This window comes from Tupaia chinensis, unplaced genomic scaffold, assembly GCF_000334495.1.
Source record: "Tupaia chinensis unplaced genomic scaffold, TupChi_1.0 Scaffold144346_1, whole genome shotgun sequence".
NCBI lineage: Eukaryota > Metazoa > Chordata > Mammalia > Scandentia > Tupaiidae > Tupaia > Tupaia belangeri.
The window spans coordinates 3,518,824-3,540,353 of record NW_006204205.1 but is presented as its reverse complement, the minus strand read 5'-3'; the positions used below and the strand labels follow the sequence as shown (position 1 = coordinate 3,540,353).

Below are 21,530 nucleotides of genomic sequence, written 5' to 3'. Positions count from 1 at the left end.
AGGAGCAACAGGCCATACCATGTGGCCTTGGTGTGCAATGGGCTCTACATTCTGGGTCTATGTAAGTACACTCAATGTTTACAAACACTCTATTTATAATCTCTGAGCAATAATGAAATCACCGAACGTGGCATTTCTCAGAATGCGTTCTATTGTTAAGCAATGCATGACTCTATTCTTCAATATTGATTTGAAAATTGACTTTCGTCTAAAACCTCCTCACTAGACTGAAAGATAAAGATGCTTTGTTTCAGAGTGTCTGTCTATATATATGTGAGTTAATTAGCCATTATATGACTATTATCCTCCAACCATAGACCTGTGTTTTCCCATTTCCTAGGTCTAAAACAAGCTGAATTTAAAATATATACCAAACTCTGTCTCTAAATCCAAATTACCTTGGAAGTATTAAAGGATGAGAACTGACTATGTGCGTGAAGATGTTTTTAGTTTCAACTTCCGTTAAGGGAAAAACACTGGAACAGAGATGGTGACTTTTTTTTTTTAATTTGCTCTAGAGTGTGTGAGCTCACCTCAGAGAGACAGAGAGACAAAGGAGGAAAATGAAAAAGTACCCTGAGAGGAAGGGGGCTGCGGGGTGGGGGTCAGCCATGTCACAATTCCTTCTCAGCCATTTCTCCTTTCAGGATTTTGGGCATGCATGCACATGCGTTCAGCATGTTTCTCAAGCTGCCATGTCCACATGGTTGGCCATGTGGGATCCGGCTGCCTTAACTCACTATGCTACTGGGTGGTTGGATGGTGACATTCTTAAGGATGTGTCAAAAATCGGTGAGTAACTTTTTTTTTTTAAACGAAGATTTTCCTACATTTTTTTTTCCACATGATTTTTGCCCAAAAATGAGTGCGAGACAGAGGGAGACTGAGAAAACAAGTTACCAGGTCCAGACTTGAACCATGGTCGGCGATGTGGGAATTCCAGTGTCTTAACCACCATACCACCTGCTGGCCTGGTGAGTAATTTTCTTTAGCTGGAATTGGTCAGTAATCATAAAAGTGTAACTTAGTCTAAGAGTAAGACAGAAGAGAATGGCAAGAATTGTGACAATCTGGAGAATACAAATCCAACTAAAAATACCTACAACCAAAATTTTAAGGATGTTGCAAAGGCCATTTGCAGCCTCTGCTCCGCTCTCACTTCTACACTGGCCAGCACACACAGCGAACAGAACACGGGCTCACTTCTTATTTGATTAAAAAATTACCTTAGCTTTACTGAAGGGGAAACAGGCAAAAGCACAGAGATCCTCAAGAGACTGTAGACAGCCTAAATTCCAGCTTGAATTCACCTGCTATTTTCCCTCAGCTCATGACCAACCTTATTATGGCTCACTGGGATTACCATAGAATTTCAGATTCTTATGTTCATAAGAGAACAACGTGGTCTGGCCATGGCTGTGCAAGGGTGCTGCAGTGCAAGGCTGAGCTCAATTGGGAGGTTTGGATCCTAGACTGACCTAAACCAACTGGGCATGGTAGCTTGTGTCTGTAATCCTAGCTGACTGGGAGACTGAGGCAGATGAATCACAAGATGATGAGACTCTGCCAAAAATCTCTTTCTCCCTCTTATTATTATTATTATTTTTTGAGAGGTTTTTGCCATAGGGCACGTGCACTTGCCAGATAGACAGAGAGAGACAGAGAGACAGAAAGCGAGAAATCACCCCCCAGGGGGGATGGCCATGCTGCAATCCCTTCTCCTCCGTTCTCCTCTCAGGATTTTGGGCACGTGTGCACATGCGCCTGGCATGAGTTTTAAGCCACAGGGTCCAGGACGTGAACCGTGGTCGACTACATGGGAGTCCAGCGACTTAGCCATTATGCTAACTGCTGGTCACTCTCCCTCTTACTTAAAAATTGGGGAAAAAGGAAACGACAACAAAAACCCTTCACAAACCTTATGTTTCCTCTTGCCTTTGTTGGAAACTTTTTCTGAGGCTTGTTTCTGAGCTTCTCTGGTGTGCTTTTCTGGCACATTTTTCTTTTCCCCCTTGGGTGGCTCTGTTTCTTTATAAGGCTTTCCTGGTATTCTAGTCAAGAGATTCAGGTCAATCTTCACAATAAGTGGATACCTGTCATCGGGCTCACTGAGGGGTGAAAGAAGTTCCTTCTCTTCCATAGGAGAGAACATTCGTTGCCGAAAAAAGCTATCTTCTTCCTCCATTGAGGAGGGTTTAACAGGAGTCCTATTGCTCTCAGGGTACTTAGGAGTTTGTGAGGAAGGAGGAAGGCTCTCGCTTTCATCCGAATCTGAGGATGAGGTATCTGTTTCTATGATTTCCCTTGATTTCTGGGAAGATTTACTTGTTGACTTGTATTTCTTTTTCTCTGTTGTAGGTCGCGGAGAAGATTTAGACTCCTTCTTTATATTGGGTTTCCTTGAGCCTTTGGTGGCTGCTTTGTGTCTGCTGGAGGGCATACTGGCAGCCATGTCTACTGGGGTTTCACTTTCTATCTTAAGGCCTCCACGGGGCTCTTCAGCAGCTGCCTTCTCAGCCTTTTTGGGTTGTTTTTTGCCAACAGTTCTCCTCTGTGTTGTGCTGTCACTCTGTGCAGGAGACTTCTGCCTACCACGCCCACCTTCTGATCCCTTTTGGATGGTTTTGGAGTCCCGTCCAGGAGTAGAGGAACTTGTTTCCTTAGGTCCACCTGGATCAGTGTAGCTATTCCCAGCACCCTGCTCTCGGCCTTCCTTTTTGTAGCCTTGAGATGATGGGATGTTACTGTCCACAGAAGAAGCTGGTGATACTTTATGGGGGTTTACTTTATTCAACCAGTTATCAAGCTGCCATTTGTTTGTTGGTGGTGGTTCAGGCTGAAAAAATAGAAAAATAAGGTGTTTTTTCTTTTTTTTCTTTGAAGAGGTTTTTGCTATAGGGCATGTGCACTTGCCAGAAAGACAGAGAGAGATAGAGAGACATAGAGACAGAAAGTGAGAAATCACCCCTGGGGGGGATGGTCATGTCACAATCCCTTCTCCTCCATTCTCCTCTCAGGATTGTGGGCACACACACAAATGTGCCCGGTGTGAGTTTAAGCCACTGGGTCTGGGACTCGAACCGTGGTCAACTACATGGGAGTCCAGTGTCATAGCCATTATGCCAACAGCTGGTCCCTTCTTTTTTTTTTTTTATGTGAAAGTTTTCTCCCTCCTTTACAATCTCAAGGAAGAGAAAAAAAATACAATGTTTAATGAAACAAAAGCATTTGCTTTTCATGGTTCTGATGAACCAATGCAAAAGACTGAATACTGACTATTAGCTCTAATTGCCTGAATGAGAAGCTTAAAAAAAAAAAAGAAGATAAGCTTAATGTTACATATAGTCTTTAAATAGCAAATACTGTTAGAAATCTAACTTGAAAGTATAATTACAAATAACATATTGGATCATTGGAAACATCATGATACATTTCTGCATAGAAAAGCAAAGGAAAATATGTCAGCACATTTCCAACGACCCAATAGTATATTTAATTCCTGAAAAATGAAAGGATGATGTAGGTAGCAAGAAAGATTTTAATTGCATCATCAAGCCACAGTAAAAATACACTATATAAGACTCATTTTATCCACAATCACTATATAATATAAATTATCATGTTGAAACATATATAACAAGAGACAAAATGAAAGAAATCTAATATTTTAGCAACCTGTAGTATGACCTCAAGTACTTCCTAATCTAGACCAAATGTTTATTCAAATAACAAGGAAACCAAAGTACCTAGGTTTCCTCCAAGATAAACAGTTGAAGCTCTTTTTGTTAGAGTATGTAACTTCATCTTTCCTTCACTTTTTTTAAGACTTAATTTTATTTATTCATTAATTTATTTTAATTTGATCATAGAGAGATACAGAGAGAGAGAGAGAGAAAGTGAGAAAGCAAGCCACCAGGTCCAGGACTTGCATGTCACAATCCCTTCTCCTCCATTCTCCTCTCAGGATTGTGGGCACACACACAAATGTGCCCGGTGTGAGTTTAAGCCACTGGGTCTGGGACTCGAACCGTGGTCAACTACATGGGAGTCCAGTGTCATAGCCATTATGCCAACAGCTGGTCCCTTCTTTTTTTTTTTTTATGTGAAAGTTTTCTCCCTCCTTTACAATCTCAAGGAAGAGAAAAAAAATACAATGTTTAATGAAACAAAAGCATTTGCTTTTCATGGTTCTGATGAACCAATGCAAAAGACTGAATACTGACTATTAGCTCTAATTGCCTGAATGAGAAGCTTAAAAAAAAAAAAGAAGATAAGCTTAATGTTACATATAGTCTTTAAATAGCAAATACTGTTAGAAATCTAACTTGAAAGTATAATTACAAATAACATATTGGATCATTGGAAACATCATGATACATTTCTGCATAGAAAAGCAAAGGAAAATATGTCAGCACATTTCCAATGACCCAATAGTATATTTAATTCCTGAAAAATGAAAGGATGATGTAGGTAGCAAGAAAGATTTTAATTGCATCATCAAGCCACAGTAAAAATACACTATATAAGACTCATTTTATCCACAATCACTATATAATATAAATTATCATGTTGAAACATATATAACAAGAGACAAAATGAAAGAAATCTAATATTTTAGCAACCTGTAGTATGACCTCAAGTACTTCCTAATCTAGACCAAATGTTTATTCAAATAACAAGGAAACCAAAGTACCTAGGTTTCCTCCAAGATAAACAGTTGAAGCTCTTTTTGTTAGAGTATGTAACTTCATCTTTCCTTCACTTTTTTTAAGACTTAATTTTATTTATTCATTAATTTATTTTAATTTGATCATAGAGAGATACAGAGAGAGAGAGAGAGAAAGTGAGAAAGCAAGCCACCAGGTCCAGGACTTGAACCATGGTCAGCCATGTGGGAGTGTCCAGTGCTTTAACCACCACGCCACCTGCTGGTCCCATCTTTCCTTCACTTTTAATCAGGTCTTAACAAGACATCGACAAGGGCCTTAAGAGGTCCTAAGGATGGCAACTGCCCTCTCCCTTCCTCTTACCTCAGGAGATGCGCTCTGAGACGGCTCATTTGCCTCACTGTCACTGGAACTACTTTCACTTTCAGAGTCAGATCCGGAGCTGCTTTCAGATCCACTGTGGCTGCTAGAATCATCTCTGGAGTTATCTGCTCCTTCACTATTATGGTGTGAAGGTTCAGAGTTACTAAAATGAAACAAAATATATAAATGGCCAAAAGTTTTTTCACAGTGACAGAGGAAAATATCCCAATCTGACCATCAAACTTTAAAATGCTTACTATTTATTGAGCTGTTACAATTTTATGAATCCAGAACTTCACTATAAATGAATACTTCTTTGAAAAGTTTACAATGTGCTACTAAGCTATTAATACTCAACATTTTAAAAAGTTTGAGGTATAATTTACATATCATAAAATTAATCCACTATATATGTGTAACACAGTGATTTTTAGTTAATTTATAGAATTGTGCAACCAAAAGTACAACTGATAACATTTACTTTATAAGGCCACTTATTATATCACTACAATGTTATCAGCTTGACTCCACCCCTACAAATAATGCAAAAAATAAAAGGATGGCTACCTTCCCGGTGTACTCCTGGGCATTGTCTTATCACAATCCTAAAATTAAAGCACAAGAGGGAAATCTGAGAACGAATAAATAACACTTTATTTCCTTAAAATGAACGTTATCTGAAGCTTTAACAGAAAAATCTGGCTTCTCTAATGCATGGATCAATGCTTATTTAATACTTATACCATTTTTACATAAAGAATAATTAACTGAATTGGTCAGGATAAGATCAAAAGTTTCATTAATCATTCTTCTTACCAATAATCAGCTCTATGAATATTCTGATCCATAATAAATGTTAAAGAAAATTAATTGTTTAAAAGTAAGAAAAAGAAGGTTTAAAAGAACAACAAAAAAAGCTACAATATTCCAGTGTATGAAAGCTTATAGGAAGAAACTTAATCACTGGATCATAAATATATTATGCAGCTGTAGTTTTTATAAAATACAATGAAACTGAAAAAGTCATAATAGTAAACACACCTGTTCCCCATCACTGTCTTCACTGCTGCTTAGTTTCAAGTCATCCTTTAACATACTAAAGGGAAAAGGCAAAGAGGATTATTATTTTTTGAACAATTTATCATGGCATTCCAGAGTATTACATATCTACCAATAATTCTAGAACTAATTACAGTGGTAGCCAAAAATTTAACTGGAAAACAAAGAAAAAGACTTGTAAGTCTTATTTTGGTTTGGTTCACAGTGGGAATAAAAATTGAGACAGGATGAATTTAACCATTTTATATATTCTAATCTTTCTGAGAGTAGAATAGCCATCTTACTTTTCTAATTAAAAAAAAGCCATGTTCTATAAACTCTCATGTTCATTTCTGCTATCTCAAATTGCACATATACACATATTCATTATTGAAACAAACACAGTCACTAAACAATTCATTAAAAAAAATGCAACTCCTAAAAAGAAAGAAGATGAAATGAGAGGATCAGCAATTCTATTTCTTTGTCCTCAATGTTCCACGAAGAGGGACTTGTGCAACTATTGGCAAGCAGATTCATTGTGAAACCAGAAGAACACAATTTCCTAAGCCAGGGTTCTCATTCATAAATGCCTTGCTATGAAAGACAAGTGCTCTTTGTGAAAATAATAATTTTGCATAAGAGCCTCGGCTATATTGTTATAGAACTCTGGGTTCCAAATCTTCCTTGATCAAAATTCCAATCAATTAAAAAGCATGCATACAAATACTATATGCAAATGGTTTACAAATACTATAAGCTAATGGTTTTTAGAATTTGTTTTTGAAAATTTTAGATTTTGAGGACAGAAAATCAAAACCATTAAACTTAAAATCTGAATAACAATCCACAAACACTCCTTGGTCTTTTTATAGGACAGGAAAAATTACTACAAAGCTTAGTGAGAACTGCAAACAGAAAAATGTTTAATTTCTAATTACCAGTAGTTCCATTACCTTTCTTCTTAAAATTTCAAGACAGTTTCCCCTCCATGGAAAGAAAATCTTCTTTCACTCCAATAACTGTCTTTACTATTCTCAAAGCTTAACCTAAATTTCTAAATCTGACCCCGAGTTTAAAGTACTTCACAAAAGATCATTTCTAAATAAAGTAACCAGATGATTACAGATTTATGAAAAGTGTTTTAAGACTGGCAAAATTAAGCGAGACAGAGAAAAAGTTTTATGAACAAGGGCCTAGTGAATCTCCTGTAAGGAAATCATTTCCTGTAAGAAAATGTACTTAACTCTGAATTCTCTCAGCCCTTATGATTTAATAATGGTAACTCAATGAACATGTTTACATATGTAAGTGTCAGCTTTTACCAGACTATACAAGGTCCTGTATGTTTTTGTTCCCTCAGCAACCAAAACGATATGCACATATGTAATAGGCATGTATCAATTCTCTGCATATAAATAAATGATAAACAGGGACCAGCAGTTGGCGTAATGGCTGTGTCGCTGGACAGTCATGTAGCTGACTGCAGTTCGAGTCCCGGAACCGGTGGCTTAAACTCACGCCAGGCGCGTGTGTGTGCATGTATGCCCAAGATCACAAGAGGAGAATGGAGGAGAAGGGATTGTGGCGTGGTGATCCCTCCTGGGGGGTGATTTCTCGCTTTCTGTCTCTCTATCTTTCTGGTGAGCGCACGTGCCTTATAGCAAAAACTTCTCAATAAATAAGTAAATAAATAAATAAAAGATTTCCTAATTCATGTTTAAAAGATTAAGTATTTCCAGGCATTATTCAACACACCCGGATATTACAGACAACCTTTAGCAAAAGAAAAACATCAAATTTATTAAGCAATAAACTTACGATTTAGACTGGTGCCCATTTGAAGTTTTAGAAGAAGGATTATATCTTTCTAGAAGGAAAAAAATATGAAAGTGAACAACTGAAGTATGGATAGATAGACTGTAAAATATCTACCCCAAAGAAATAGAAATAAAAACAAGGAGATATAATTCTTCATTCAGCAAACTAGTAACACTTTGAAATCCAGTAATATGAGATACTGGTGAGTACAGGGAAATAGGCATTCTCTCATGCTGTTAGTAGGACTATAAACTCACACAATTTCTGGAGGGCAATCAGGTAATATTATTTGATCAATACTGTCATTGTCCTGCTGCTGACCCAGCAGTTCCAATAGAAGGAATTTACCTTACAGATGGATTCTCTGGAGGAATAACTGATACACACACACACCCCTCCACAGGAATGATTAAGCAAATTAAATGTTCATCAATAAGGGACTAGTTAAATCATAATTGTTTCATATAACACAATGTTCATGTTAAAAAGTATGAGCTATGGGGCTGGCAGGTGGTGTGGTGTTTAAAGACACTGGATTCATATTCATACATGGCTGACCATGGTTTGAGTCCCGGACTTGGCTTGTCCCCCCCACCCCAATCAAGATAAAACATAATTGGGAACAGCAGTTCACGTAATAGCTATGTTGCTGGACACCCATATAGTCTACCACAGTTCGAGTTCCAGAGGTGGGTGGCTTAAACTCACGCCAGGTGCATGTGCGTGTGCGACCAAGATCCTGACAGGAGAAGGGATTGCAGAGTGGCCATCTCCCCTAGGAGGTCATTTCTCACTTTCTGTCTCTTGCTCTCTCTTTCTGGCAAGTGTATGTGCCCTATAGCAAAAATCTTTCCAGAAATAATAATAATGATAATAATAATAACAAATGGAATTAAATAAATAATTCTTGTTTTTAAAGTATGAGCTGGAGCATTATACTAACTCAGAAATAGCTCTAAAATAAATTAAATGAAAAATACACCTTATGATCCCATTCATCAATAGTCAATTTGGGGAAAAGAATGCAGAAAGAGTAGAAAAGTATGAGATATCACTGAAAGTCAGAAAATGAGAATTCTGGTCTATAGCTAGCTGTATTTATGCATGTCAACCTCTCAGGTCCTTTTCCCTCACAATTATAGCTTTAAGGCAGAACTAAGAAATGGATATAAGATACAGAAAACTTAACATCAAGATTTTTACTTTTGTAATATTATCGCTGCATTAAAGAAGCTAAGAATAAAAAAGTTCCATATTTTCATATGTCAAAATACCTTATAACCAGTATAGGTGGGCACTTGAAAAACCTTATGGAAAAATGAAATTAAAATTCAAGTTTTCTTGGTGAAAAAAACCTCAAAATCCATGCATAATATTTTCGTAATATACATTTTCCACAAACCTTCTGAAGATCCCACCTAAATCTACCTTACTTAATGCTGTTTTGTTACAGCACTATATGATGAAGCCGAGACATATGCAATGGTTTCTTTTTTTTTATTATTTTTAATTATTTTATTTCATTTTATTACTTCTTTAATTTGACCAGAGAGAGACCGAGAGAGAGGGAGAGTGAGAAAGCAAGTCACCAGGTCCAGGACTTGAACTATGGTCGCCCATGTGGGAATCCAGCACCTTAACCACCATGCCACCTGCCAGCCCCCAACATATGAAAGGTTTCTGATCTTACTACTACCAATATAGACAACCATCAACTCTGAATTCCCTAAGGTTATCCTTTCCCTAAAGTTCTTCTTCCTTTTTTTAAAAAAATTGCTATAGGGCACATGTGCTTGCTAGAGAGGAGGGAGAGCGGGAGAGAAGGAGAAGAGGGAGAAAATGAGAAAGCTCCCCTTAGGGGGAATAACCACACCACAATCCCTTTTCCTCCATTCTCCTCTCAGGGCTGTAGGTTTGTGCATGCCAGGTATGTTTCTCAAGCCGTAAGGGTTAGGACTAGAACTGCTTAGTCGGCCACGTAAGGTCCAGTTGCCTTAACCACCACACACATGACTGGCCCAACCCCTCAAGTTCTTTTCAGAGGTGAAGAGAGTAGGGGTGAAGAGGGGATGCAATGGGCAGCAGACTTTCAACCCAGACCAGAAGACTCAGGAGGAACAGATAAAGGATGTACAAATGTAGAAAAGCAGTCATGGTCAGTTTGGAGTTTTACCATTCAGAACCAGCTATCTTCATGGAGGAGGTAGAAAGACAAAAAATGGCTATTGGATTTATGAGGTGCCCATCAAACGAATTCAAGAAGTCCTTAACTTCTTCAACTGTCAGTTGAAGGACTTAATAAAAATAGTTCATTCTGATCTCCAATAACCTACAATTCTTGATTTTAAGCATACCAAGATTCAGCTAAACTCACTACTAATCATAGGATCATAAAAATTAGGCTAAGACATGCAAAAATAAATTACTAAGATAATTTACTAAGTGACCATAAGAAGTGAAGACTCAACAAATAGCTTAATTTGAAAACCAATAGAAAAATACTCACTTTGTTCTCCAGGGCCAAAATTGGACTGCTGAGACTCCTAAGCAACAGGAACATAAAGTTATATAAAGTAACATTAAGAGAAAAATTTCATTAGTGAAAAATGCTTCAAGTACATAAAAGTGCTTCAAGTAAATAAAAGACATTGTGGTGATCAGGTCTCATCAGCCTTAGGAATTCTGTCGTCAATAATGAACTTTCCCAGGGCCGGCAGGTGGCGTGGTGGTTAAGGTGCTGGACTCCCACATGGTCGACCATGGTTTATGTCCCGGACCTGGCAGCTTGCTCTCTCTCTCTCTCTGGTCAAAATGAAGAATAATAAATAAAATAAAATAAAATAAAATAAAATATTTAAAATAATAATAATGGACTTTCCCAGAGCTTAGTACAAAAAGCATTAGGATAGATACTCCTCCTCCTTTATCATTTCTTTTCAGTTACAATCATAGTACTTATAGCCTTATTTAATTTAATTTAAATTTAAGATTCTTGGTCTCTGGTCAGCCTTATGCCGAGTAGTTAAGGAAGCTGAATCCCACATGGCCAACAGAAGTTTGAATCCTAGGACCAGCAATTAGCATAATGGCTATGTTGCTGGACTCCCATGTAGTCGACCATGGTTCAAGTCCCGGACCCGATGGCTTCAACTCGTGCTGGGTGCATGTGGGTGCATGCCCAAGATCCCGAGAGAACAGAGGAGAAGGGATTACGGTGTGGCCATCCCCCCTGGGAGGGGGGAGGGTGATTTCTCACTTTCTGTCTGTCTTTCTGGCGAGCGCATGTGCCCTATAGCAAAAACCACTTAAAAAAAATAAATAATTGAATCCTGGCTCTGGAGGCCTGAAAAACATGCTAAGTACATGTGCATGCATGTCACAAATCAAGACAAGATGAAGAAATGGAGAATAGGCTGTGATGCGAGCATGCCTCGGGGGGGGGGGCAGGTGTTTTCTCCCTTAAATGCCACTGTCTGTGAAAGAAACATGGCTTTCCAAAACTCAACTTTCGTGGCCAGAAAATCTGTTTCATATGTGCAAACTGTGCATTTTTCTAGGTTGTCTGGGGCAGAAGATGTTAACACTAAAATTGCACAGACATCCCTAAAAGTATCCTTGAAGATTAGCATACTCTTCTTTTAATGACAGAATTATCTGTCAAAGGGCAATGCAAACAATAAAAATGCTAAAATATAGTTGTGCATTTCAAAAATGTAAACCTACAGGTCAACTGATTTTTCTAGAAAGATATTAAGATTAATCTAATGAGGAAAGAACGGTCTTTTCTACAAATATTGCTGGGACAACTGAATGGCCACATGTGAAAGAATGAAGTTGGTAAAGAAAGTGAACTCAAAATGGATCAAAAACCTAAATGCAAAAGCTAAGCTACTTAGAAGAAAATATAGTGCCAACTCTTGATGACCTTAAATTGGCAGTTTATATGACAGCAAAAGCATGAGACACATGTACAAAAAACAGACAAATTAGATTTCATCACAATTAAGAAAGTTTGGGCCAGGCCTATAGTGTAGCAGGTTAGAGGTTGTGCACAGAAAGCTGGATCCCACATGACCAACCATAGTTCAAATCCTGACCTCAGTAGCTTGAAAACACGCCAGGCATGTGTGTGTGCCCAATGGAATGGAGAAATGGAGGATAAAAGGTTGCAAAGTGACCATGACCCATTAGGGGCTGCTTTCTCTCTCTGGTGAGTGCAGTGTCCACTGGCAGTAATAAAAAAAAGAATGAAAAACTTGGTTCTTCAAAAGACACCACCAATAAAGTGAAAAAACTCACAGAATAGGGGAAAAAACTGGCAAATCATATGTCTAATAAAAGACTAGTATCCATAATATAGAGAGAGCTCTTTCAATTCAAAAATAACCCAATTAAATGGGGAAAGGATCTGAACCCTTGGTTTGCCATGAAACATATATAAATGGCCAATAAACATAAGAAAAGGTGTTTGACATGATTTGTCATTGGAGAAATACAAGTCAAATCCACAATGAGTTACTACTTAAACCCACCAGGTAACTATTATTAGGGAAAGTCATGACCTATTTTTCTGTATAAAAATGCATCAAAACTTTCTCAACAACCCAATAGAATCCAAAAGACAAACAATGAATAACAAGTGTTGACAAGGACATGAAGAAATTGGAATGCTGTTGGGGATGTAAAAATGGTGCAGCTGCTTTTGAAACAGTTTGGAATTTCTTCAAATGTTACTGTATGATCTAGTGATTCTGCTCTTAGGTATATAACCAAGCAAAATAAAAACATATGCTCACACAAACGCTTCTACACACACAGCAGCACTATTCATAGTAGCCAGAAAGCAGAAACAACTAATATCTACTAGCTGATGAATATGTAAGCAAAATGTGACATTTATCCATACAATGGACTATCCCATAAAAAAGAATGAAGTACTGACATTCCACAACTTGGATGGACCTTAAAAACATCATGCTAAGTGAAAGAACTCAGTTACAAATGACCACATATTACCTGACTCCATTTATATGAAATGTCTGTAATAGGTAAATCTGTACAGAATTAGGGCTGGGAGGGAGGACAGGGAAAGGAGGATAATAGCTAAAGAGTATGGTGTTTCTTTTTCAGGTGATGAAATGTTCTAAAACCGATTGTGGTGATGGTTACACATATCTAGAAATACATTCAAAACAACTGAATTGTAGGGGACCAGCAGTTAGCGTAATGGCTATGTCGCTGGACTCCCACGCAGTCGACTGCAGTTCACGTCCTGGACCCGGTGGCTTAAAACTCACGGCGGGCGCATGTACATGCGTGCCCAAGATCCCGAGAGGAGAATGGAGGAGAAGGGATTGCGGCGTGACCATCCCCCCTGGGGTGTGATTTCTCGCTTTCTATCTCTATGTCTCTCTCTGTCTGTCTGGTGAGAGCACGCGCCCTATAGCGAAAACCTCTCCAAAAATAAAAACAATTGAATTATACACTTCAATTGGATGAATTACTTGGTAAGTGAATTATAGCTCAATAATGCTGTTAAAAAAAAATTGTAGAGCCCTGGCTAAGGGGTCACTCTCACGAACTGTGTTAAAAATGGACTCCTTAGAAACCAGAAGTTAGCGTAATGGCTATGTCGCTGGACTTCCATGTAGTCAACTGTGGTTCGTGTCCCAGACCCAGTGGTTTAAAGCTCATGCCAGATGCGTGTGTGTGCGTGCCCAAGATCCCGAGAGGAGAATGGAGGAGAAGGGACTGCGGCGTGGCCATCCCCCTGGGGGGTGATTTCTCGCTTTCTGTCTCTCTGTCTCTCTCTGTCTGTCTGGCAAGTGCATGCGCCCTAACACCAAAAATCCCACAAAAAAAAAAAAAAAAAAAAAAAGGACTCCTTAGGACCAGGAGATGGTGTAATAGTTATGTTGATGGACAATGGACTCCCAAGTAGTCAACCATTGTTTGAGTCCCGGCCCCGCTGGCTTAAACTCGCACCAGGCACGTGTGTTTACCTGCCCAAAATCCCAAGAAGAGAATGGAGGAGAAGGGAATGCGGTATGGGCAACCTTGGGATAATTTCTGTCACTTTCTGTCCCTCGCTGTCTTTCCAGCAAGCACACACACCCTATAGCAAAAATCCCTCTTTAAAAAAAAACAAAAGAGTCCTCTACCCTCTTGAACTACTTAAAAGTCTAATACTCATTTACTTGGTAAAAGTTAATAGTTCAAGCTTCCAAGTAAATGCTGACTCCTTTCTCTCACTTCTGATAACATTTAGTCAGTCACCAAATACTACTAGAGTCTGTCTCCAGAACACTATTTATTCTTCATCTATGCTGTAAAGGCTTCAGGTCTTCACCTTTTTTCATATACAATAGCCATCTAATGGGTCTTTCTGGCTGAGTCTTAATCTTTCCCTCAATTACAGCTTCTAGTTTACCTTACTAAAGCCCAAATCTTAGTATGTGTCATCATCACTCTCCTATCCTGCACAGGACATTTTATTGCTCTTTGATTTTTCCTAGGGATAAAACCCAAATTCTTTGGAATCACACTCACTCATGTATTTACATTCTGGGAAAAAAAAAAAAAAAAAAAAAAAAAAAACAGAAAAAAGGGCCTACCTAGTCCAATAACGTCAATAATGATGATCTTTGCAACCACTCATGCAAATAAAAGTAAAATGGCAATTGTAATAAGTATGATAAAAGGTAAGTACACACACAGTGTTTTATAAGAGTTTATTTGAGAGATTATCATGGTGTGTGTGGGATCTGATGGGGGTGGGGGAGACAATAGCTAGGAAGACAAGAGAAGGTTTCCCCAAAGAAGAACCGTTCAGGTTGAAATTTAGAAGATATGGAGGAAGCAAACTGTGACCAGAGGAGATAGGTGAGTGCTCTGGGAAGAGAGGATAGAAGTATAAAAGCCAGAAATGAAGAATATAGCTAGCATAAGGAACTTAAAGGCAGACCATGGAGAGGAAAAAGGACAGAAAGAAGAATGGTGAGAAATGAGACTGAAAATCTAAGCAGCAAGATGATACAGCTTACAGAACGTATAGACCACATTAAAGATATATGTGCGTGCAATTTTTTAAGCAGTAGCATTATATAACCACACCTGCTTATTATGAAGACCATCATGGCTATTAAGTACAGAATGGCTCTGAGAAACTAGAATGAAAGTAAAGATACCTACTAGGAGGACACTGTAGTGGTACAAAAAGGAGATGACTATAGCTTAAACAAGTTGGTCTTCAAGTTTTTTTGATTGTGTACTCCATTACTAAGAAATTTTTCCATTTGCACCTCTAAAATATGTACATACATAGAACACCATTTTCTAAAACAAACAAAAATAATTTTAAGAATCATTTATTATTATCATTATTATTATTTTTTAATTTTACCAGAAAGATAGACAGTGATGGGGCCGGCAGGTGTCATGGTAGTTAAGGGCTACCCACATGGCTGACTGCAGTTCCAGTCCCAGACCTGGCAGCTTGCCTTCTCAATTTGTCTCTCTCTCTCACTCTGTCTCTCTGTGGTCAGATTAAAATAAATAAATGAATGAATAAATAAAGTTCAATAAAATAATTTAAAAAAAAAAGAAAGTGAGAGAGAGAGAGAGAGAGAAAGTGAGAAAGCAAGCCACCAGGTCCAAGACTTGAACCATAGTCAGCCATGTGGGATTCCAGCACCTTAACCACCACGCCACCTGCCAGTCCCAATAACAATAAATAATTTTTAAAAACCAAGACATTAAAAGGCAAAAGCTAGGGAACCAGCAGTTAGCGTAATGGCTATGTTGCTGGATTCCCACGTAGTCGACCGTAGTTTGCATCCTGGACCCAGTGGCTTAAACTCATGCCGGGCGCGTGTGTGTGTGCGTGCCCAAGATCCCGAGAGGAGAATGGAGGAGAAGGGATTGCGGCGTGGCCATCCCCCCCGGGGGATGATTTCTTGCTTTCTGTCTCTCTGTCTCTCTCTGTCTGTCTGGCGAGCGCACGCGCCCTATAGCGAAAACCTCTCAAAAAAAAAAAAAAAAAAAAGCAAAAGCTATAAAGAAAAAGATATTTTATCATTTGAAATCTACATGTTCTAGACTATAAAACTTAAAAGACAAGAATCTAATGGGAGATATATTTGCAACATGTGTAAGACACTACTAAAATCCCAAATTACAAGAAAACAAAATAAGAAGCCTTCACATAAAGTACAACTCAACAGGAAGCAAGATTAGGATCAGCAGTTAGCGTAATGGCTCTGTCACTGGACTCCCACGTAGTTGACCGCAGTTTGCGTCCCGGACCCGGTGGCTTAAACTCACGCCGGGCGCGTGTGCGTGCGTGCCCAAGATCCCGAGAGGAGAATGGAGGAGAAGGGATTACGGCGTGGCCATTTCTCGCTTTCTGTCTCTCTGTCTCTCTCTGTCTGTCTGGCGAGCACACGCGCCATATAGCAAAAACCTCTCCAAAAAAAAAAGGGAAGTAAGATTAGAAAAATTCATCCAAAAAAAAAAAAAAAGAAAAATTCATCCAACAAAGACATTAAATAGATAAAAGTGTGCAAAGATAATGAACTTCAATCTAGAAAATAGAATGCCATTTAAATTTTTAAATTTTATTTTATTTATTCATTCATTTTAATTTGACTAGAGAGAGACACACACGGGGGGGAGGGGGGGTGAGAAAGCAAGCACCAGGTCTGGGACTCGAACCATGGTCAGTCATGTGGGAGTGTCCAGTGCCTTAATGAGCATGCCACCTAATGGTCTCCTAGAACACCATTTTTAAGTCAAAAGATTGGCATTTAATAATATCAAATGGTGGTGTGCATATGAAGAACAACAGGTTATACAAGCAGGAGTTATTGACTGGTACAAGTCCTATAGTGTAACTAGAGGGGGATTTGAGATTAAATATTTATTCTCAATACTCAGCAATTGTACTTTTGGCATTTGACCCTAAAGAAACTGCATGCACACATGAAGTTATGAACAAAGCTATCAACTGAAGAAATGTTTATAGAAATGGAAACTTGATAACAATTTAAATACCAAGGAGAAGTGGCCAAATATAATAACATGGAAAGGTACCTACAACCTACTGCTGACTGATTTCAGATAAGGATATCTATGTAAAATAAATGAGGAAGTGCTTATATGTAATGATTACATCTATTAGTCTGTAAATGCACATAAAAAGACTTGCAAAGGTGCTCTGAAAGGAGCTCTGATGAAGCTAAGAACAGAACTGGGGAAGTTTATTACAGGGGTTCTGGTCAAAACTTCACAAGAAGAATATATGCTTGTTTTTTTGTGTGTGTATAAACATAAATTAATGTTTAAAAAATAAATCTGCTGATTTCAGATGTGCTTGGAACTGTTATGTGAGGAACTCCTTTCCATAGGGCACAAATGTTCTTCAAACTACTTGAGAAGCCCTTACCAGCTCTCGCCTAGAATACCACAGTGCAATAAACATCAGCGCCTTGTTAAGTCTTCCCCCATACTGACTTAATGCTTTTAAGTTCCTTTCAATCTAAGATGCTCTATTCCATTACCTTGTTCAATTTTCTTTGTGGGAATTGTCACTATTTGAACTTATTTATTGTCTGTCTCCCAACAGAATGAGAATGGCCAATTTTGAGTTCATATGTGTTTAGTTGAGCCATTCAGAGTTTTCTTACAATATCAATGAGACATTTTATTTACTTACCTTAGTTGGAAAAGGAAATTTGGAAGGTTCTGTTTTGCAAGGTGTGTGAATAGCCGTTAGAGGGGGAGGCCAAGAATGCGTCATCTCCTGAAATGTAATTATTACAGTATGTTTTCAACCAGGTCAAGGATAAAAATTATACAACTAAAAACCAGATTTGTATTTATAAATACTGGTTTCATGATTGCTCCTCCAAAATCATACATATTACTCAGTTAATGTTAATTAAGCACAATTGTGTGCGAGGGACTATAGGGTAGGCAACAAGATAAGTAGAAAAAGCTCCCTGGCTTCAAGGAGTTTACAGTTCAAATGATGAGACCTGTGAAGAGTTACAGAAATCAGCCTGTAATCAAATACAAGGTACATAATAAAACACTCCAAGGAAGAGCTTGCTGTAGGGGTGAGGGGAGGGAAACAACAAAAAGGTAAACAGCGAGTCTGTACTGTGTACCTGTAACGGCTTAGACACTGTGCTGTTGTACATGTCTATTACTCATCCAGCTCTCACAATGACATTATGAGGTAGATGCCATTATTATCCTAACTTTATTTAGGGTGAAACCGAAGCACAAAGGTTAGGTTATTTATTCAAGGGCAATGCCTAGTAAGTAATAGACTGAGAATTTCAGCCTAAGAAGTATGGCTATGGAACCCATGTGCTGACAAGAAAATTTGGTCAGATGAAGAAATCAGAAGATAGATTCCAAAAGCACATGAGAAAGAAAACACACCATCAAGGCCATGGTCTGATATCACTCAATATCTCTGCCAAAAACATCTAGATAAGATCATAATGTGTATGTCAGAAAAGTGGGGGAAAGAGGTATTAGGCTCAGAGTAAGGGTTTTAATTCTGGCATTTAGTTCCAAGTAAGCGATTACCAGGTAGACTGAGAAAGTACAATACATTAAAGGTGGCATAATGCTTAGAAATGTACCCTATAGCTACATCTACACAGCTATGTAAAGAGACACATGCAAGCAGCTCATATTTAAAAAATGGAAACAACCCAGGTAGCCAACACCACAGCAGTGATTAATTTCCAGTCATACAATAGAACACCAAGCACACCTTATAATGGGAAATTTAACTACTGATAGGTAATGATGTCCACAGGGTACTGTTAAGTGACAAACATACATCATGGTCTATATCCTAGTAAATGTCTATACATGAAAAAAAAAAATCTCTGGATCAACAGCTACCTCTGGGCAATAGAATGAGGGAGAGGGAAGAGGCAAGGGTACAGTGGCCATTCCTCCTGGGGGGTGACTTCTCACTTTCTGTCTACTTAAATCTCTGAAAATAGTCATTTCCACAAATTGCTCTTTATTCTCTAATAAAGCTTTTTTTTTTAAAAGAATTATTCATTTAATTTTATCATTTTTCTTTAATTTGCAATAGGGCACATGTGCTCACAAGACACACACACACACACACACACACACACACACACACACAGAGTAAGAAAACAAGCTGCCACATCAGGAACTCAAACCATGGTTGGTCATGTGTGAGTCCAGTACCTTAACCACCATGCCACCTGCTGACCCCAAGCTTTATTTACTTATTTATTTTGTTTTTGAGAGGTTTTCGCTATAGGGTGCTTGCGCTCGCCAGAAAGACAGAGAGAGACAGAGAGACAGAAAGCGAGAAATCACCCCCCAGGGGAGGATGGCCACGCCACAGTCCCTTCTCCTCCATTCTCCTCTCAGGATCTTGGGCACACACGCACACGTGCCCGGTGTGAATTTAAGCCCCAGGTCCGGGACTTTAACCGTGGTTGACTACATGGGAGTCCAGCGACATAGCCATTACGCTAACTGCTGGTCCCACCCCAAGCTTTATTGTTTAAATAGCACTGCATTTTCTGAATTAGTTATGGTTATTCCTACAACCTGTTCTAGAGTGTCAGCTGAAAGGGAAAACAACTACCATTATTACCACTCTAGCCTCAGTGCTTGACACATAGTAGGTGTTCCATTACCATGCCTTGAATTAAAAACGATTTTTTTCAGTAAGCATACTTTACTTTTTAGATTAAAGAGGGTTTTTTGTTTGTTTTTCTTTAGGTTCATAATGAGGTTTTCTTAGAAACAGAATGACTACAAAGATAAAAAAAATGAAGGGAATGTGGACCTCAAAATTTTCTGTACATTGCAGGTAGGGAAGGAAAAGGAAAAAATTCATGTATTTCAGATTTTTCACTAGCATTTTATACCTCAAATATCAAAATATTCAAATGAAAATCTATGTAACTGTCCAACTACCAACGGATGACTGAGCACTTATTACACTCGAGAGTATGTACAAGCCCTGGATATATAATATGTAGAACTGGTCAATAACATCAAAAAGAAGGACAGGGAACCAGCAGTTAGCGTAACGGCTATGTCGCTGGACTCCCACGTAGTCGACCGCGGTTCGCATCCCGGACCCGGTGGCTTAGAACTCACGCCGGGCGCATGTGCGTGCGTGCCCAAGATCCCGAGAGGAGAGTGGAGGAGAAGGGATTGCAGCGTGACCATCCCCCCTGGGGGGTGATTTCTGGCTTTCTGTCTCTATGTCTCTCTCTCTGTCTGTCTGGCGAGCACATGCACCCTTTAGTGAAAATCTCTCCAAAAAAAAAAAAAAGAGGGGCCAGCAGTTGGCATAATGGCTATATCACTGAACTCCTATGTAGTCAACTGCAGTTCGAGTCCCGGACCCGGTAGCTTGAACTCACGCCGAACGCGTGTGTGCCCAAGATCCCGAGAGGAGAATGGAGAAGGGACTGGGGTGTGGCCATCCCTCCTGGGGGATTATTTCTTGCTTTCTGTCTCTTTCTTTCTGGAGAGCACGTGTGCCCTATAGCAAAAACCTCTCCCCCTCAAAAAGAAAAAAAAAAAATCAAAAAGATAATTAAATATTAGAAAATCTCTGGGTACTAAAATTTTATGTACTAGCAAGGATTCATGCTCCCTTAGACTTTTTATATACTTGGCAACTAAAAAATATAAGCTATATGAGATTCAAAGAAGGAGTTGTCTCTGTGGTCTGATGGGAAAGATTTCATTCTAGATTTAAACAATCTATGAGAAGCCTTCAAAAAGTTCATGAAGGATCAGTCCCTTGATCTACTGGCTAACTGAGCCAGATCCCACATGGCCCACTTCAGACTTGCATCCAGTGTGCACGATACTGAAAATCTCACAGGAATGGAAAAATGGAGAAAAGTGACTGCGGCATGACCATGTTCTATCAGGACACCCTTTATCTCTTGCTCCCTCTCTCTGTGTGAAGTCCACACACATTCTGACAAAAACAAACAAACAAACAAACAAACAAACAAAAGTTCATGGAAAATGTATATCATGAACACAAACTATGTATGGATTTTGAGGTTTTTGGTAGCAAAATAAACTTGTACTTGAATTCCATTTTCCCACAAACTTTTGGAAGTACCCTGATACAACTGAAGAGAAAAGAGCAACACATTCCGAGGAAGTCTAAAAAAGTTTATGGCTTAGGAAAACCAGTTTGACAAACACGAGTAATCACTAGTGGGAAAGATTAGGACTGGCTTGTGAAAGGAAGGCAAAATTAAATTTAGACATTCATCTTTCTATGGGTCTTAGAGAGCCACTGAAAAATGGTAAGAAAGTGATTAAATTATAAAGACCAAGGACTCTGAAGTAAAGAATCTGGTAGCAACGCACAAGACAGATGAGCAGAAAGACTACAGGCGGGAAGGAAAAGTGAGGACTCCATGTCATAATTACTGAAGCTCGAGGTAGCAGAAATGGAAAGAGATGGATATTTTTAATGAAATTTCAAAGTCTATATCTAAGTTTTGTGATTAAACAGAACAGGAAAGGACAAAATTAGAGCTATTTAGCATCCTATTCTTATTTTTTCAAATTTGAAGATGTTTTTGCTATAGGGCA

General features: G+C 38.7%; 1 protein-coding gene across 3 annotated transcripts in view; it reads right to left on the bottom strand.

Moving 5' to 3' along the window:
• The window catches only part of AFF4 (ALF transcription elongation factor 4), an 89,203-nt gene that overhangs the window by 26,662 nt on the left and 41,011 nt on the right, over positions 1 to 21,530 (bottom strand). For all 3 annotated transcript variants that reach the window (XM_027767645.1, XM_006166867.3, XM_027767644.1), the window contains 7 exons: positions 17,602 to 17,688; positions 10,396 to 10,432; positions 7,890 to 7,938; positions 6,072 to 6,126; positions 5,598 to 5,635; positions 5,031 to 5,193; positions 1,919 to 2,836 (listed from right to left, as the gene is read on the bottom strand). In XM_027767645.1, the coding sequence (XP_027623446.1) occupies positions 1,919 to 2,836; positions 5,031 to 5,193; positions 5,598 to 5,635; positions 6,072 to 6,126; positions 7,890 to 7,938; positions 10,396 to 10,432; positions 17,602 to 17,688 (1,347 nt within the window). The remainder of the gene's footprint in view (positions 1 to 1,918; positions 2,837 to 5,030; positions 5,194 to 5,597; positions 5,636 to 6,071; positions 6,127 to 7,889; positions 7,939 to 10,395; positions 10,433 to 17,601; positions 17,689 to 21,530) is intronic.